Source organism: Micromys minutus, assembly GCF_963924665.1.
Source record: "Micromys minutus genome assembly, chromosome: X".
NCBI lineage: Eukaryota > Metazoa > Chordata > Mammalia > Rodentia > Muridae > Micromys > Micromys minutus.
This window is the reverse complement of record NC_137970.1, coordinates 41,710,964-41,730,235: the sequence shown is the minus strand read 5'-3', so window position 1 is coordinate 41,730,235 and position 19,272 is coordinate 41,710,964. Positions and strand designations below refer to the sequence as shown.

The 19,272-nt window shown below is 41.4% G+C and overlaps 1 protein-coding gene across 1 annotated transcript; it reads left to right on the top strand.

The window, feature by feature from the left end:
* Positions 1–4,375: 4,375 nt before the first annotated feature.
* Positions 4,376–5,125, top strand: SPIN4 (spindlin family member 4; the record flags this gene model as incomplete). The annotated part of the gene is made up of 1 exon (XM_080909923.1): positions 4,376–5,125. The coding sequence occupies one exon, from the start codon at positions 4,376–4,378 to the stop codon at positions 5,123–5,125; it is 750 nt and encodes a 249-aa protein (XP_080766049.1).
* Between the last annotated feature and the right edge of the window lie 14,147 nt (positions 5,126–19,272).

Below are 19,272 nucleotides of genomic sequence, written 5' to 3'. Positions count from 1 at the left end.
CCTCCCCCATATGTAGTAGATGTGCAACTTGGCCTTCATGTGGGTCCCCCAACAACTGGAGCAGGGGCTGTCCCTAAAGCTGTATTAAAAGTATCCCTGATAGTATATTAATGATGCTGTTGTGCTTGTAGACAGGAGCCTAGCATGACTGTCCTCTGAGAGACTCCACCCAGCATCTGACTGAAACAGATACAAAGACCCCACAGCCAAACATTGGGTGGGACTCAGGGACTCCTATGGAAGAGTTGGGGGGAAGGATTGAGGGTCCCAAAGGAGATAGAAACTCAACAGGAAGACCAACAGAGTCAACTAATCTGAATCCTTGGGAGGCTCCCAGAGACTGAACCACCAACCAAAGAGCATGCATGAGCTGGACCTAGGCCTCCACTCCATATGTAGCAGATGTACAGCTCAGCCATCATGTGAGTCCTCAACAACTGGAACGATGGCTGTCCCTCAAGCTGTTGCCTGTCTGTGTTATACATTCCCCTAAATGCGCTGCCTTGTCTGGTCTCAGTGGGAGAGGATGTACCTATCCCTGCAGAAATTTGATGTGCTAGGGTGGGAATATATAGGGGATCACTACACTCTCAAAGGAGAAGGGGAGGGGGAGGGGGAGGGGAAAGGAATGTGTGTGTGTGTGTTGGAGAGAGACCAGGAGTGGGGCAGCGATGGGGATACAAAGTGAATAAATATATTAATTAATATAAAAAGAAATGGGTCTTTCCACTTAAAATGATTTAATTAAGAAGGAATCATCACAGATGTACCCAACCATTTTGGCTATAGTTAATTACCACATGTAGTCAAGGTGACAACCAAGAATAGCCACCATAAGGAGTTGGTGTCTTAGCTTAGGTTTTCATTGCTGTGAAGACACACCATGACCAAGGGAACATTTACAAAAAACAAAAATCAAAAACAAACAAACAAAAACCATTTAACTGGGGCCAGCAGAGCCTGCATACAGGAGACCTCAAAGCCTGCCTCCACAGTGACACCACTTTCTCCAACAAGACCACACCTACTCCAACAGGGCCATACTTCCTAATACTCCCGAAAATTCACATTCTTCTAAACAAAAGCATGATCAGGCCTATCATAGCAATACTCCAGTCCCTGGTACCAACTTCTGTCTTAGTTGGGGTTTTACTGTTGTGAACAGACAGCATGACCAAGGCAACTCTTATAAGGAGAACATTTAATTGGGGCTGGCTTACAGGTTCTGAGGTTCAGTCCATTATCATCAAGGCAAGAACATGGAGGCATTCAAGTAGGCATGGTGCAGGCAGAGCTGAGAGTTCTACATCTTCATCTGAAGGCTGCTAGTGGAAGAAAGACTTCCAGGCAGCTAGGATGAGGATCTTAAAGACCACACCCACTGTGCCACGCCTATTTCAACAAGACCACACCTACTCCAACAGGGCCACACTTTCTAATAGTGGCACTCCCTGGGCAGAGCAGATACAAATCCATCACAGCACCCATACATGATAATTAACACAGAGACCGGACAATGTGCAGAATATGAGAGATTTTAGTGCAACTCAGTCCTAAGTGGGGTGTCTTTATCAAACCCTCCCCTCAAGGCTCAGGGGTCTATGAAAAAGGGGTGGTAGAAAGACTGTAGCAACAAGAGATGGTAGATGATGTCAAAGAGATTGTGTGTTCAAGGTACAACAGGACTGACACACATATGAACTCACAGAGCTGTGATCGCACACACAAGACCTGCTCAGGTTGAGGTCTGGCAAAGTCTCAGCCCTAGAAGGAGAGATGGACAGTAAACCCGTCCCTAACCAAGGAGCTATTTGCAATTGGAATCTGCTGGGAAATGGAAAATCAATTTTCTCCAGTAGAGTGTCACTGAGTATATAAATCAGACTTTAAGACAGGCCAACATAAAAGAAACTCCACGTTTTTGTATATGCTTTTTGGGGGGTCTTTGGTTTTTTGTTTATTTGTTTTGATTTTTTTAGAAAGCATAATGTTGGGGAATGTGAACAGAATATACTGTGTAAAAAATGAATGGAATCAGGACTACAACTTTTGGATTTCAGGGAGAAAAACGAAAGTAAAGAAGAGGTCAATTAATCAATTCATATATGAAAAAGGAGAGTTTCATTATTTAATTTTCTGCCTTAGACCATTTATGATGAATGAGGGGCCACTGAAGGAATATTAAAAAGAAACTGTGTGGGTTAGTGGAAGTTCTCTGGGGGGAAAAGCCACATATACATTGAACTTTGTACATGACTGATTAACTGGTTAAGTTGTGAGTATAATGAAGGAGTTCAGCTGTTGCAGTTCCAGAGCCACATTATCTTAAACTATCTTAACCCTTACCCCACCCAGAATGGTCATGCATTGTTTAACTCTGTGAGTGACCTAAACGTTCTTCCGTCTATTAGGTAAGTTCTTCTGGAATGTGTGCGTAGATCCTCAGCTTTCTCTGACCTAAAGGCAGGGAATGCCGGCAGATAGTATCTGAAACCTCCTGCAGAAGTTTCTTCTGTTTGCTATAACAGGCCTACCCAAGGCTTCCCCCAATGTCTTTTAAAAGTTTCCTGATTTATAGTTCTCTTTGTTTTGTTGCTATAAAAATTTCATGAGGCCGGTTGAGTAAGAGGCTTATCTTACAAAGAAACTTGTGGCAAAAGCCTGGGGACCTGGGTTCAATCCATTGAATTCAAGTAAAGGTGGAAGGAAAGAAGTAACTATACAATGTTATCTTCTGATATCCACTTTTCCACCTCTGCCCCTTCCAACATACACGGGTCATTCACTCACAGGTTAATAATAAACAGCAGCAACACCACCACCAAGAAAACTCCATGAAACGGTTACCACATAGAAATATAAAACTTGGGGTAACCTAAAGTTGTGGACCTTGGTCTTGGTCACTTATATTTGATTCCAGAATAAGCTATCTTTTATTTAGAGATGAGAGCTGTTTTTTAATATGCACATATAGAACCATTAAAAATTGTGTTTCCAGCCTGTCATGGTGGCATATGCTTTTAATCTCAGTACTTGGGAAGCAGAGAGAGAGGCAGATCTCTGAGTTCGAGGCCAGCCTGGTTTACAGAGTGAGTTCCAGGACAGTCAGGGCTACACAGAGAAACCCTGTCTCAAAAAAAAAAAAAAAAAAAAAAAACAGAAAGGCAAATATTGTTTCCAGAGTATTTAATAACTACAGAGACTACTCATGATATTAATGACAAAGTAAGCAATAAAAGTATAGACTCTGCTCTCAAATGTGTAAGATTATAGAACAGATATATTAAAAATAAATCAGCTTAATAAACATTTTGATGGTTGCCTAGTTTGTACGTGTAAAGTTAGATTTTTTTTTATTATTTCACTCAGTTTTAGAAAAATAAATACCAGCACATTTCCCTTACACTTCGAAAAACATACTAAAAAATTATTACGACGAATGATCGGTAGAAAATATAAAGGAGAGTTTAAGTAAACATGTTGGGCTGTGCAAGGCCTTTCCCCAATCCCGTTTCAAATTCCTTAAAAAAGAACGAGATTGTAGATTTGTTTATACAATTTCTCCCACCCCACGTATTCTTTCTTTCCTCTTCTCTTCTCTTTTCTTTTTCTGCTTGTGAGGAATTCCTGGAAGATAGAAAGCAGATGGAGTCTCAGTGAAGTATGCAGTTGGGCAGCAGACAGCCTGCAGGGGAGGAGGGGAGCTGTGCTGTCTGGTTCTGGTGGGAATGAACCGGTTGGGGGCCATGGGAGTAAAGGAGAGCGCTGTGTCAGTGTGGCTGCCCCAGGAGCGGAAGGCAGGACGGAAGCGGGAGGGGTGGAGGAAAGGAGAGGGCGGGCTCAGAGGAGGAGGATTCCCTGAGCAACAAAAATCCCGGTTTCGCAGACTGGCCAAGCTGACAAGCGCTGCCAAGACCAGGCCGCGCAAAGAGCTAACTGTTGGGAGAGGAGCTACTTTCGGCGCCGCAAACATCCCTGTTATCTCCGGTCCACGTTAACTGCCGACTTCTTCTCTGTTGCCGTTCGCCGACCGCAGCAGCGTTGACAACAACAGCTAAGTGGCAGATTCTGGCTGGGACCTGGGCTTGGGAGTAAGGGAAGGCGCCAGGGGCGGACAGAACGAACTCGGGAGCCCGCCATCTCTCTCTAGCCATCACTATTGCAGTCACCCCTCCCTGAAGGAGGAAAAAAGTTCTAGTGAGAGGCACTCTCTGTCTCAGTTCCCAGTCAGTTGACTGGTTTCTAACAAAATCTGAAAAGAGGACTGATACAGTCTCTCGGATCTTGAAAAATATCTGCCATCGGACACCGCTGACGGTTAGTCAGCTTGTTAAGCAGAGGGGCAGCTTTACTTCGGCCACCGAAGCCTTGAGCCATGTCTCCTCCGACCGTGCCTCCTACTGGGGTGGATGGTGTGTCCGCGTACCTGATGAAGAAAAGGCACACTCACAAGAAGCAGCGGCGTAAGCCCACTTTCCTCACTCATAGGAACATCGTGGGCTGCCGCATTCAACACGGCTGGAAAGAAGGCAACGAGCCAGTGGAGCAATGGAAGGGTACTGTGCTCGAGCAAGTCTCCGTGAAGCCCACTCTGTATATTATCAAATACGATGGCAAAGACAGTGTGTACGGACTAGAGCTGCACAGAGATAAGAGAGTTTTAGCGCTGGAAATTCTTCCCGAGAGAGTTCCTTCTCCTCGCGTTGACACTCACCTGGCCGATTCCCTGGTTGGGAAGGCAGTGGGACATGTGTTCGAAGGTGAGCACGGTAAGAAAGACGAGTGGAAGGGGATGGTGTTGGCGCGAGCCCCCATAATGGATACTTGGTTTTACATCACCTACGAGAAAGATCCGGTCCTCTATATGTACACCCTCCTGGATGACTACAAAGATGGTGACCTGCGTATCATTCCAGATTCCAACTACTACTTTCCTACAGCCGAACAGGAGCCTGGCGAGGTGCTCGACAGTCTTGTGGGCAAGCAGGTGGAACACGCCAAAGACGACGGATCCAAGAGAACCGGAATTTTTATTCATCAGGTGGTAGCCAAGCCATCTGTCTACTTCATCAAGTTTGATGATGACATTCACATTTATGTCTACGGTTTGGTGAAAACCCCATAAGTTTATGGGTACACTTTAGAAGTCAAATATCTTATGTTCTCAAAATTAGCTTTTTCTGAGGACAATTTTGAGGTCAAAAGTTCCGGACAGTGGCTAAATCTTGTGCCTCCATCTCTTTTCTGGACTCAAGTTGACTCAAGTATATGTTGGTACTTTGGTTCTTTGTTTTGTCATCGAAAATTTAAAGTGGTTGCTAAGAGGGGAAACGGTGTTTGGATTCACTGAAACAACTCAGAAGTAGATAAACTGTGCCACGTGTCTTCTGCCCCTCCACCCTCTTTCTAGTTCTTCCACTTAATTAGTTTGAGAATTTGGCATTTTTCTCAGGATGCTTTCCCTGATCTCAAGCAGAAACTTTGATATAGCTTTTACAAAACTGACCTGCCAGATGATACAGTTTTTGATAAATGGCACAGTCAATGTCTGTCCTTCATTCTCTCACTTCCTCTCACCACTGTGTTCACAGTGCACACAGATGTGCCAAAAAGTATCCACTCTGGTATTAGCGGTCATTTATTTCCTTTTTTTTTTAAACTCATAATGACGTTTTATCGTATTAAGGTGCTCTTATTTCTGTAGAAGTGTTATGTAGGCATATATTTAGTTTTAAGAAATATTGCAAGGTTGCCATCCACTGGCCTTTAACGTTTGAAATGCTGACAGAAAGTTCCATGGTTTTCCTGGATACTTTATTTGATGTTTACCTGAGTCAATGAGACTTTTTTTTCTACTTGGGATTTTTCTCTTTTTAGATTTGCTAATTTCTGTCCTTTGGCTTTATATAGTCAGTTGATATTTTCCAGGTAAACTTGTAGGAATATCAACAATGAAAGTGCATTTAAGCTTTTTTTTATTTCATGTGTTAGTGAATTTTACATTGTTTTTAATCTTGACTTTATTGTTCACTTTAAAACTTTAAAAACTTTAATTTTATATCTTTTAAATATCTATGTCTTTTATACATTTTTAGTTTCCTATCTTTTTCAGGCAGGTGTGACTAAGTCATACCAATATTCATTTTGTTTTTTCTCTTATATTCTTTATTGATTTAAATTTTCTATCTACCTGAAATTCAGTTTTGCATATGCTAATACATAGAGATTCAACTCTAAATATTTTTGCATTACATATTCTACTGAAGACTGACTTTTTTTAAAAAAAATTATTCTTTTTTCAAATTTCGGAGTAAAAGTTAATTTTAAACATAGTACCAGACCATAAGTTTCAGAAACTGGAATAACAAATTCCCTTTCAATTGTTCTTTTTTGTTCTTTTTTATTATAATTTGTCCTTAACATTAATCTTTTCAAGAGAAAAAAACCAATGCATTTTATTGATATTTTGAAAGGGTCTGATACCTATCAGAATTTCATCAATTTTCTGTATTCTTATATACAAGAATAAAATCGATTGATATTCTTAACACAAGAGATTTGGTAGATCATTGGAATATTTTTTATCTTGTTTTCATGACATTCTTTATATAGGTCATTCATATCAAATGGAATTTATTTTTGCAGTTATCAAATTTTGTAATAAGCTGAATATTTTTCCTTATGTAACTTTTTATTTTTATCAATAAAGAAAATCTACAGATTTTATATTTTTATCTTTTATCCAATAAGTTTATTTAATCCTATATGTTACATTGGATTTTAAATTAGAAACTTCTGGATTTTCTTGATATATACAATCATTTTGTATGTAAATACAGATAATTTTATTTCCTCTAATGCTTATACTTATTAGTATAACATTAGCTGGATTTTTCAGAGCAGTGTTATCTGATGATGATGGCAGACATGCCTGTCCTATTTCTAATTTTTGTGAGGATGACTTTATTGTTTAATGTGTGACTTTGTCACTGATTGTTAGTAAGTAGGTATTCATATTTTTAGAAAGTTTTTCTCTTTTTATATTTTTATGTAGTATCATTATTAGAAATGTCTCCTTGATTTTATCAATATCTTTTCAATATCCATTATTAAACTTACATAGTTTTTCTTTCAATTTGTTGATGTATGTTTTATCAGAAAGCTAGATATAAAGTATTAAACCAAACTTGTATTTCTGGAATAAATCCTACTTGATTACAGTAAAATAGCCATTTATTATTTTCCTGAACTTTATTTTCCAATAATGCATTTATAATTGGATTCACATTCTAAAGTAAAATTACTATTTTAGATTACACTTTTGTTTTTAACAAACAACAGGTTGTGTTACTTTTTCCTAAGCTGTCTCCATGAAGCTTTGTTATTGAAATTCTACTAGCTTAAAAAAATGACTGAAATAGCATTAGAAATATTTTTTTAAAGTTAGTTGAGATTAAGCTGTAAAACATTCAAATCCTGGGAATGAATTTTATTTTGTATCTTTAATGCATTTTCTGACATCTTCCCAGTGGCAATAGGCTTTTTTAGACTTTTTGTTAATACAGAATATATATTTTTCTGTCATTTACAGAATAGTCTAGGTCAATTTACATGCAAAGTTGAAAGTTGCTTATATTTGCTGATTATTTTTATGTGCTTTATGTTGTTATGCATTTTCCCTCTTCAGAAAATGTAATAAAATCATCAGCTATAATGATAGTATAATTATCTTTGTATTCTTTTATTTACTAGAAAAATAAGGCAAAATATAAAAACATTATGAAAGATGTGAAAAGCATTTGTTTACCTCCACTTCAAATTAGCAAATATCTATACTTTGACATGTTTGCTTTATGCAGATTTATATTGCAACTGATCAGTGTTAATGGCTAATAAATTCATTTGCAAGTATCACATCACCTCTTCCACAGAGGCAAACACTGTCATGAATTTGGTGCTCATGTTTTATATATTTACTAAAAATAAATTATAAACAAATAAAACTATAACCAATAAGAGTAGTGACTTTTGTGTTTTCTAATAATATCCACATGAATGGCCAACTTTATATTTTATTTTTATATATTTTATTGGTTATTTTATTTATCTACATTTCAAATGTTATCCCCCTTCCCCAATTTCCCCTCCACAAACCCCCTATCCTATTCCCCTCCTGCTTCTGTGATGGAGCTCCCCCACCACATTGTATCTTACTGCCCTAGAATCCTCTTGTGCTGGGGCATCTAGCCTCCACAGGACCAAGGGTCTCCCCTCCCAGTGATGCCAGATAAGGCTGTCCTCTGCTACTGGGTCCCTGCATGTGTACACTTTGGTTGGTATTTTAGTCCCTGGGAGCTCTGAGGTGGGGGGGGGTCTGGTAAAGCAACTCCCTTCAGCTCCTTCAGTCCTTTTTCTAATTCCTCCATTGGGGTCCCCATGCTTAGATGGTTGGTGAGCATCTGCATCTCTATTGGTCAGGCACTGGCATAGCCTCTTGTAGGACAGAGGACAGCCATACCAGGCTACTGTCAGCAAGCACTTCTTGGCATCAGCACTAGTATGTGGGTTTAGTGGCTGAAGATGGGATGGATCCCCAGGTGGGACAGTCTCTGGATGGCCTTTCCTTGAGTCTTTGTTCCACTCTTTGTCCCTGCTATTTCCTTTAGACTGGAGCAATTCTGGGTTAATATTTTTGAGATGGGTAGGTGGCCCCGTCCCTCAACTGGGGGCCATGCCTGACCTCTGGATATGGTCTTGAGAGGCCCTCCCTCCCCTTTGTTGGGTATTTCTGCTAATGTCCTCTCTGTTGGGTCCTGGGAACCTCTTGGGTCCCTGGCATCTGAGACTTACTAGTAGCTACTACCAGCTCCCCATCCCCCACTGCTACACACCTCTGTTCAATTTCTTTTCTCATATTATTATACCCCACCTGTGGTTTTCCCTCCTTCCACTCCTCCCAGTCCCTTGCTCCACCTCCCCTCATCCCCAGATCCATTCTTCTTCCCTTTCTCTTCAGAAAAGATCAGGCCTCCCAGGGATATTAACCAATCACGGCATATCATGTAATAAGTCTAGGACCCTCCCCTTGTATTAAGCCTGGACAAGGTAACTAGGAGGAAAATGATCCAAAAAGCAGGCAAAAGAGTCAGTGACACCCCCACTCTCACTGCTAAGACTTCCACAAAAACATTCAGTTATACAACCATAAGATATGCAAAAGACCTATCTCAGACCCATGCAGTTTCTTTGCCTTTTAGTCTCTGTGAGCCCCTAGGAGCCCCACTTAGCTGATTATGTGGGGACAGGCCAACTTTAATCCAGGTGGAATTTATTCTGGTTTTGTTGTAGGGAATCTTTTAAATGCTAATGGCTGTTAGCATTTATTGTCCCTAATGTCCCTAACGCTGGAGTTAGCCTGACCATAGTCATAGGGACTGAATAAAGAAGACAGAAATCTCAACTTCTAACAAAACTTACATTATATATGCACCAACCTTCTCAGATTTCTAGGGCAGATATAGACTTTACAGGTTTATTGTAAGATATTAGGATATTTGGGAGTTTGCTATTTTGGAAAACTGGCAGTGGTCAAATATTTGTCTATAAATATTTAGAGCCTAAGTCCTAATGACATGTGGAATCTTAATGAGCTGTGGTATCTCACCCCAAATCTTAGGAAGTACAAATGGTGCTAAAAATATTTACTACTGAACACAATAGTCATAGCCCTACTTCTTTTTTGAGCTGAATGATTTGGTTTTTAAAAAATCTTTAAAGTATTATTTTGCTATTTTTGTGTATGTCATTTGTTGTTTTTCTGCATGTCTTTATTATTTTGTTATTTTTTTGTGGATGTCTGTGCATCATCTGCATGCCTAGTGCCAGATAGAAACCAGAAGAGGGGATTAAATCCCCTGGACTTGGAGTCATGTGGATGCTGAGAATCAAACCCTGGTCTTCTGAAAGAGCAGCCAATGTTCTTAACTGCTGAGCTCTCTCTCCAGTTTTTATTTATTTGTTTGTTTACTTATTTATTTAAAAATTACATTTATCTATCCAGATACCCCAAACAAAGGTTTTGGAGGTTAAGATAAAAGTAACTTTTCTTAACTATTATGAATGGCCTCCAATTACCTATTGAGGGCAATTCTCTCTCTGAGAATTCACTTACCTTGTTGCTGTTTCTTCTACATAGAGGGTATACTTTATAAAGTTACTTATATCCATTATTTTTAATCTCTGCACCTTTGGTGCATCATTCTCAGCATATCTGGAGATGGAGACCTGTCCTTAGCAGCAGCAGCTTGTCCAAGAGGAAATCCACACATAATGTAAGAATTCCTTTTTCTCTTGCCTACCTTGGCCTTTCTTCATTCTAATGCCATCTATGGTGGCTAACCAATTGTCCGCAGGCAACCGAAAGAGTCTCACTGAGGTGGCTCTCTACCAGTCCACCAGTGTGGGACTCTGAACTATCATTACTCCTCAGTGTACAAACTTCTACTCACTGTGAAGTGTCCACTTTCTGTTTCTAACTGATGGACCTTGGCCAAGACTATACATTCATACAATCTGGGGGTGAAAGAAAAAGCAAGGCTGCTTGCTATAGTCACCTAGGGGAAGGGCATATTATTTGTACTTATAGTGTGGTTGCTGGTACCAGCTTGTCTGAGGTGAATGGACATATACTGTGAGAACTTCATCTTTCCTTTCCTACTCTCTCCTATTCCTGTTTTGTAAACACTACTCTTCAGAGTAGGGAGGTACTAGATGCTCTTTCTCTGCTAATAACTGTGGCTTTTATTTTCATGGTAAGTCCTTCTTCCCACATAAATTAGTTTTCTTTGGAAAGTTTCACTTTGCAGTGGGTCTGACCTGACTAACTGAACAGGTTTATCTTTACAGTGAAATCTGGTTCTATAGTTACAGGTGGGGAAGGCCTTTTTTCCTCAGGAAGGCTGAGATTAAGGCACTCCTGACAACAGGAGAGGTCTGTTGTGCTGAGACACATTTGGTATAATAGGTCTCATGTTCTCTATTCTACTGGTCTGGCTGTCTACTGGGAGGCATTATCAAAAATTAATCAAAGTTTAAGCCATAGATTCTCAAAAATACTAGTAATACATATTTCACTTGGAAACAAAATTTGACTGTTTATACCCATTCCAATTAAGAATGCTGGCTGTATCGAACCTATACCCCATGATCAGATCTCAGACAATAATTTAGGAATATGTAGCCCAAAATAATATAAAAGTAACCATACTACTGCTGAAAAGTCACCTGTGGGCAGGCCAGCCAGCCTGGCCTATTCTCATCTCAGCAAACTCTCTGACCCTGAGCTCCAAAATCTCTTCACTTGGCTTGCTAAGTTTTTGTGGTAGACCACTGCCATGTCATCCCCATGATTCCACACTTTGTGGCCATACCTTTCTCTCTGGAACCCAATTGAGTCACCACATGAAGGAAAACACCACACAAACTTAGTTTAGAAGAAACAGGTAGGTAACTCAATCACTGGGCACAGCAATTAGCATCTTATTTTTATAAGCTATTCCTTTTGTTTATTTTTTATTAGATTTATTTACATTTCAAAGATGGAACCCTTTCCTAGTTTCCCCTCCATAAACCCCCTATTCTATTCCCCTCCCCCTGCTTCTATGGCAGTTCCTGCCTACCAACAGACTCCCATCCCACCTCCCCACCCTGACATCCCCCTACACTGGGGCATCTGGCCTTGGCAGGACAAAGGTCTTCTCTTCACATTGATGCCCAATAAGGCCATCCTCTGCTACATATGAAGCTGGAGTCATGGGTCCATCCATTTGTCCTATTTGGACAGTGGTTTAATCTCTGGGAGCTCTAGCTGGTAGGTATTGTTGCTCTTTTGAGGTTGCAAACCCCTTCCACTCCTTCAATCTTTTCTCTATCTCCTCAATTGGCGACCTAATTCTCAGTTCAATGGTTGGCTGTGAGGATCCACCTCTGTATTTGTCATGACCTGGCAGAGACTCTCAGGAGTCATCCATATCAGGCTCCTGTCAGAATGTACTTCTTGGCATCAGCAATACTGACTGGGTTTGGTGGCTGTATATGGCTTGGATCTACAGGTGAGGCAGTTTCTAGATGTCCTTTGCTTCAGCCTCTGCTTCAAACTTCTACTTATTTCCTCCTGTGAATATTTTTGTTCTTAGAAGTCCTTCTTAGAAGGACTGATGCATCCACAGTTTGGTCCTCCTTCTTGTGCTTCATGTGGACTGTGAATTGTAACTTGGGAAATCTGAGCTTTTGAGCTAATGTCCACTTACCAGTGAGTGCATACCATGTGTGTTTTTTGTGAATGGGTTACCTCACTCAGGATGATATTTTCTAGTTCCATCCATATGACTAAAAATTTCATGACAGTGAGAGCCGGGTCTCTCTCATCAGAACTCAGGATCTGCCCAGGCTGTGCTCGCAGATCAGCTGCACAGGCACTTTTACACCTGGACCAGGGGTAGGCCTGATGCATAGGCCTGAGGAGACCACACTGGGAGATTTCAGGGCGCAGAGAGAACAGTGTTCTCTGGAAAAGGGTCGTTTTGGGCCTAGAGGAAGAGCCAGGTCTCTGCCTATAGGACTCAGGACCAGTGGGCAGAGGGCTGAGCTCCCAGAACAGCCTCACAAGAGCTCCCACACCTGAGCCCACAAAGACAGAACTGAGTCACTGCTACCAGAACTCACTGCTTGCCCACAAAGAGTTGAACACACAGAAGCAATTTTCTTCCTGAGCCCACAGGCCCTCAGATCCACAGGAGAGACAATCACCAGTCAGAGACGAGATCACCTATAATCACAGATAACAAGATGGCAAGAAGAAAGCGGGATAACTTAAGCAATGGAAACCAAGACAACCTGGCAACATCAGAACGCAGCTCTCCCACCACAGAAAGTAGTGGATTCCTAAACACAGCAGAAAAATAAGACTCAGACTTGAAAACATACTTCATGATGATGATGATGGAGAAGTTGGAGAAGCACATAAATAACTCCTTTAAACAATTATAAGAGAACCAGGAAAAATCACTCAAAGTACTACAGGAAAACACAATCAAACAGATAGAGGAATTGAAAACAGAAATAGAAACAATAAAGAAAACACAAAAAGAGACAACCCTGGAGATAGAAAACCTAAGAAAGAAATCAGGCGTCACAGATGCCAAACATCACCAACAGACTGCAAGAGATGGAAGATCTCAGAGGCCAGAGACAACATAGAAAACATAGACAAAACAGTCAGAGAAGATGCAAAAACGGGAAAGCTCCTAACCCAAAATGTCCAGGAGATCCAGGACACAATGAGAAGATCAAACCTAAGGATAATAGGTGTAGAAGAGAGCAAAGAATATCAACTAAAAGACACAGTAAATATCTTCAACAAAATCATAGAAGAAAACTTCCCTACCCTTAAGAATGAGATGACCATGAACATAAAAGAAGAGCTGGCTCTTCTCTGAGAAAATCAACAAGGTTGATAAACCCTTAGCCAGACTAACCATAGGGCACAGAGAGAGTATCCAAATTGACAAAATCAGAAACCCTAGGAAAACACCAACGTCTTTTATAAGGTGATCAATGAGGATGATAGTACCATATGAGTATGTGGCTCCTCCTGTTCCAAATACAATTCAAACGAAAGTCACTTAGCCAGGAACCATTAACTTTCATTATAGAATTCTTTAGGCTAATTGTGACCTTTGGCTTAACCCGGTAAGACATTTAAATAATCTTAATTACCTGCTAATTATATAAGATGTCCCTTATATAATTGGTCTTTAGTTTATGCCCAGTCAGGCTCAATTGTCATGCCTGAAGCAGAGTTCTACTGGTAACATCAGACAACTGACATAAGGAATGATAAAGGAATAACTAATCAAATTCTGATTACACGTACTGGTGGAAATGAATACGGCCATTATCAGTTCTGTTACCTATAACAAGTTTTGAGGGATAACATTGAGTGTTCCCCAAAACTCTGTTCTTTGGTTTAGGCTAGTTTAAAACACAGAGCCTAAGGGTACAGAGGAGCAAGCCTTTCTTGCCATGGTGTTTATAAGTCAAACATTTCCAGATAGTATACAAAACTTCAAAAAGTAGACAAGGCATCTCAGACTTCTTTCCGTACTTTATCAAACACAACTTTCTTCTTCCTTCTTCCTTCTTCCTCCTTCTCCTTCTTCTTCTCCTCCTCCTCCTTCCCCGCTCCTCCAATTCTTCTTCTTCCTCTTCCTCCTCACCCCTCCTCCTCCAATTCTTTTTCTTCCTCTTCTTCCTCTTCCTCCTCCTCTTCCTCCTCCTCTTTTTCTTCCTCCTCCTCTTTCTCCTCCTCTTCCTCCTCCCCCTCCTCTTTCCTCCTTCTCCTCATCCTCCTCCTCCTTCCTCTTCTTCTTCTTCTTCTTCTTCTTCTTCTTCTTCTTCTTCTTTCTCTCCCCCCTCTCTCTCCCTCCTCCCTCCCTCCCCCATTCCTACCTTCCTCCCCTTCTCCCTCTTTGTCTTTGAGAAATATCTTCTCTCCCTTGAGAAATATTTCTTGCCATTTATATAATTTTGAGGAATGCAGAATGGACTTTTCTTTTTTCCTTTTATTAACCACAATTTTTCTCATAATATATAATCTGAACACAGTTTCCCTTCCCTCTCTCTACTCCAAGTTCTTCTCTAGCTCGCCCCCTCCCCAGATCCATGGGCTTCTAAAAGATAACAAAATATAAAAAATAAAATATAACAAGATAAAACAAAACCCATCATATTGAAGTTGTACAAGCCAAAACAACAGAAAAATAAAAGAGAAAGCATAAGAATCAGGGACCTACTCATTTACATATCCAGGAATGCCATAAAAGTACTGGACTTGGTGTAGACCTCTGTGGGCCCTGTGCTTGCTACTTCAGTCTTTGTGAGTTCATATGTGCTGTCCTCAGTTATTTTAGGAGACCCTGTTCTCCCGGTGTCCTGCATCCTCTCTGACTTCCCCACTCCTTTCTCCTCTTCCTCAGGGTTCCTGAGCTCTAAGGGGAAAGATTTGATAGAGACTAAATAAGGTTGCAATCTATAAGTATGGCAGAATATCATTCGGAGTCATTTTATTATTACAGTTTTTGACCAGTAATATTTGGTTTTACCCTAAGTTGCTGGGCTATCTATCTAGACTCTGGTTCTTGGTCACTCCTGCAGTGTCAGCAAGGGCTTTCATCTCATGGAGTGCACCTTAATAGACACAACTTTCAAAGTTCTTAATAACTAAGAGCAGACCTTGAGAACAAAGAATTCTAAACTATAGGAAGAAAGAGGTTAAAGCTAAGCTTGTTGCTACCATCTCTGACCAGCAGAAAAGGAGCGACTACAAAGCGTTCTTCTCAAAGCAGTTTATTCAGGAACCTTACAGCATGCCAGTGAAAAATCTTTCTCTGTCCCCTTCTGTCTCTCTTTCTGTTTCTCCTTCTGGTTCCCTTTCAGTTTCTCTTTCTCTTTCTCCCCACCCCCAATCGCAGTCCTATTGTCCTGATCTCGCATCATGGGTGCACCTGTGCTAATCTCAGGGGCAGGAGGAAGTTAGGTGCTAGTGCTGGAGTCCCAAGCATCATTTTGGGACTGCCACCACACCAGCTCTCCACATCTCCCCCTTCTTTATAATTTTGGCCGAGAGAGGGTCTGCCTTAGGTTGCCCCCTGTGGCAGTGCCCCTTACCCATCGTTGGGAGACGAACGGCATTGGTTTAATCCCTGTCTTAGGTTGGTGACACACCCAGGGAGTCTTACCCATCACTGACTACTTCTCTAGCATGCCAGGCCACACTTGAGGAGACTGCCCAGTCTCCACCACTGCAAAAGCCTGTACCATTAAGGCTTGAGTTCTGTGCTGTCGAAATTGTATACGACACATGCACCAGAATGCCAGGACGTTTATGAGGACCAAGCAAAGGGCTAATCCAGCTAGTCTAGCCCATTCTTTTAGCCTTGAGATGGTGGTAGTGATCCAAAATCCCTTTTAGGCCTAAATAAGGTCATAGCTGAGGGGGCCTGTACAGGCCAGGGAACAAACTGAGAAACAGTGGTCTCAAATCCCACAGACCCATTCCAAAGTAAGTTTGCATAACCCCAACCCCCTCTCAAATAGCATACTTAAAGCAGATAAATCTGTGCAACTACCATTAACACCACACAGCAACCATACATTCAAGGGATTGCTGGCAATTGCCTGAGCAGGACTTTGGTATGTCCAATTATATCCTGAAAATGATAATCATCTGAAAACATAACAATCCTGGAAACATTGATAGATGCCCCCATCACAGATACTCAGTCTTCACCACTGGGAGCATCAGCAGCATCAGGCTCATCCACAGGGTCATTGCTCTGCTCATCCTGGACCACTCTGGTAAACCTCTCTGGGACCCACAGAGTCTGTCGATGTTTCTGAGGAAACACACAAACAGACCCTCTCACCCAAAACAACAGTGGATTGGGACCCTGTCATTTGCCAGTCAGAACATCTTTCCACATAACCAGGCCTTTGGGAGAAACATCAGGATTGGTGTGACGCTCAGCAGCGACCCGCCCATGCTTGTCTTCATTTAAAAAATTTAAGGTAAAAAGAGCAATAGCCAGTCTCTCCCTAGGCAAAGAACCTGCGGAGGCAATTCCCCCCTTTTGTTTAACTAGACAGTCCTTGAGGGTGAGCACGCTCAATGATTCCTTGTCCTTGAGGATTATAGGGCAATCCGGGAGTTACTCGAATGCCCATCATTTTGTAGAAGGACACAAAAGAAGCAGAAGTATAGCCAGGCTCATTATCTGTTTTTAATTCTTTGGGCTGCCCCCAGGCGCTCCATGCTTCAAAGCAATGTGCAATTACATGACATTTCCCCTGTATGTAGAGATGCAAAAATGATCCCAGAGGCTGTATCAGTAGAAATATGGAGATATTTTAATTTTTCTAATTCAAGGAAATGAGTGACATCTATTTGCCAGAGGTGTAGAGGGCGCAACCCATGTGGGTTAACCCCAAACCCAATCTGGGGTAGCATAGTGGCACACTTCTGACATCCTTTTACAATATCCCGTGCCTCATCACACGTGATCTTAAAGCATGAGGACAGGGTCTTGGAATTAACATGGAACTGTGAATAAAATTTTTGAGCCAATGAAATAGGTGATGTATCGAAAAAAATCAGGCAAGCCCTAGTGGCTTTATCTGCAATATAATTTCTCTCTGCTAGGGGACCAGGTAAGTTAGTATGGGCATGGATATGCTGTACAAAAAAGGGCGACATTCTTTTCAAAATCAAGTCACACAAGGTGACAACGAGATGTCCAATAGTAGATTTTGAATTGACTTTACCCACTACTTCTAAGCAGAGCAACATGTTAACAACATACTGGCTATCAGAAATCAAATTAAAAGGACCTGGAAACAACTCAAATACCTTAATCACAATTTGCAGTTCAATAACTTGGGGTGATGCAGGGGGAAATTGTATGGTAACTGGAGAGGAACCTGCCACCACATATGCTCCTTGTCCTGTCTTGGAACCATCTGTAAAGATAAGTGGGGCATCTGGCAAAACATCCTTTGAAGTGATGGGAGGGAAAACTACAGGATGAGTGGTAATCAACTGTAGGATAGGATCCTTAGGGAAATGATTATCAACCTTGAAAACTGCACCTCAGAATAGCCCAGTCATCTATAGTAGATGACAATACTTCTAGTTGTTTCACATTATAAGGGATTATAAGATCCTTAGGTGGGATGCCAAACTACTGTATGCATTGTTGAATGCCTAGCAAAGCCAATTGTGCCACTGAAGTGGGATAATGCACAAGTGTCTTGGCCGGGGAAATCTTGGGATGTATCCAAAGCAAAGGAGCTCCTTGCCATAGAACTCCTGTAGGCTGTGCCTCTGTGGACAGAATACACAGCAAAATGGGTTGTGACTCATCGCAGCGTTTTAAGGCTGCAGTCTGGATGCCCTGCTCTACTAGTTGTAACACGGCTCGGGCAGCATCAATGAGTTGTCTGGGAGAATCAAGAGCAGAATCACCTGGCAGAAAATCATAGAGTAGTTGCAGCTGTCTATATATATGTCTGTTGGTCAGAGATAAATAGGGTTGAATCCATTGAATATCTCGTAATAATTTTTGAAAATTATTTAGTGTTTTTAACTTATCAGTATGAATTTGGATTTTCTGGGGAGTCACCGAATCTACAGTTATTTTGGTCCCCAAGTAGTTTACCACCATATCCTTCTGAACCTTTTCTGGAGCCACAACCAAATTCCATTTTTGTAGTTGAGATACTACATAGCTATATGCCTCATCAAGCATACCTTCCTTTGGGGCTGCAATAAGGATATCATTCATGTAATGATAACATTTCACCTTTGGAAAGGCCAATCTAACTTCTTTTAGGGCTGCATCAACATATAATTGACACATGGTGGGACTATTAGCCATACCTTGTGGCAAAACTGTCCATTCAAACCTCTTTTCCGGCTCATCATGATTTTGTGAGGGCACAGTAAAAGCAAATCTAACCATGTCTTCAGGATGTAAAGATATCGAGAAAAAGCAATCTTTAATATCTAGAACTATAAGAGGCTAATCTTGGGGCAAGGCAGAAGGCAATGGGAGCCCCCTCTGCACCAGCCCCATTATCACCATTTGTTTATTAATTTCTCTTAAATCCTGTAATAATCTCCACTTTCCTGATTTCTTTTTAGTAACAAATATGGGGGTATTCCATGGGGAAGTAGAAAGGCGTATATGGCCTTGAGTTAGTTGCTCCTGTACCAATTCCTGAGTGGCAATCAACTTTTCTGAGGGGAGTGGCCACTGAGGAACCCAGACTGGATCCTCAGTCCTCCATGTTATGGGTAACGCTTCCTCAGTGGCCCCTAGGAAAAACCCAGCCTGCCACGATCTGCTTTCTTGTGGACAGTTACAGGGGAGGCCTTGCCTTGTTGGGTGTGGCCCAGCCCTTTTCCAGGGACGTAACCCATGTCCTTCATTATCTCTCAGACTTATGAGCTATAACACCCTTCATTAGTCAGCACATAGCCCATCTCTCTCATTAAGTCATGGCCCCACAAAGATATTGGAACAGCCAACACATAGTGTTGGAAGTCACCAGAATGGCCTTCGTCATCCTTCCAGTGTAACATGCGAGAGTTCATTTCTGGCATCTGGGCGTATCCCAGCCCTCTTAAGGTCTGCTCTGACTGTTGTTTTGGCCACC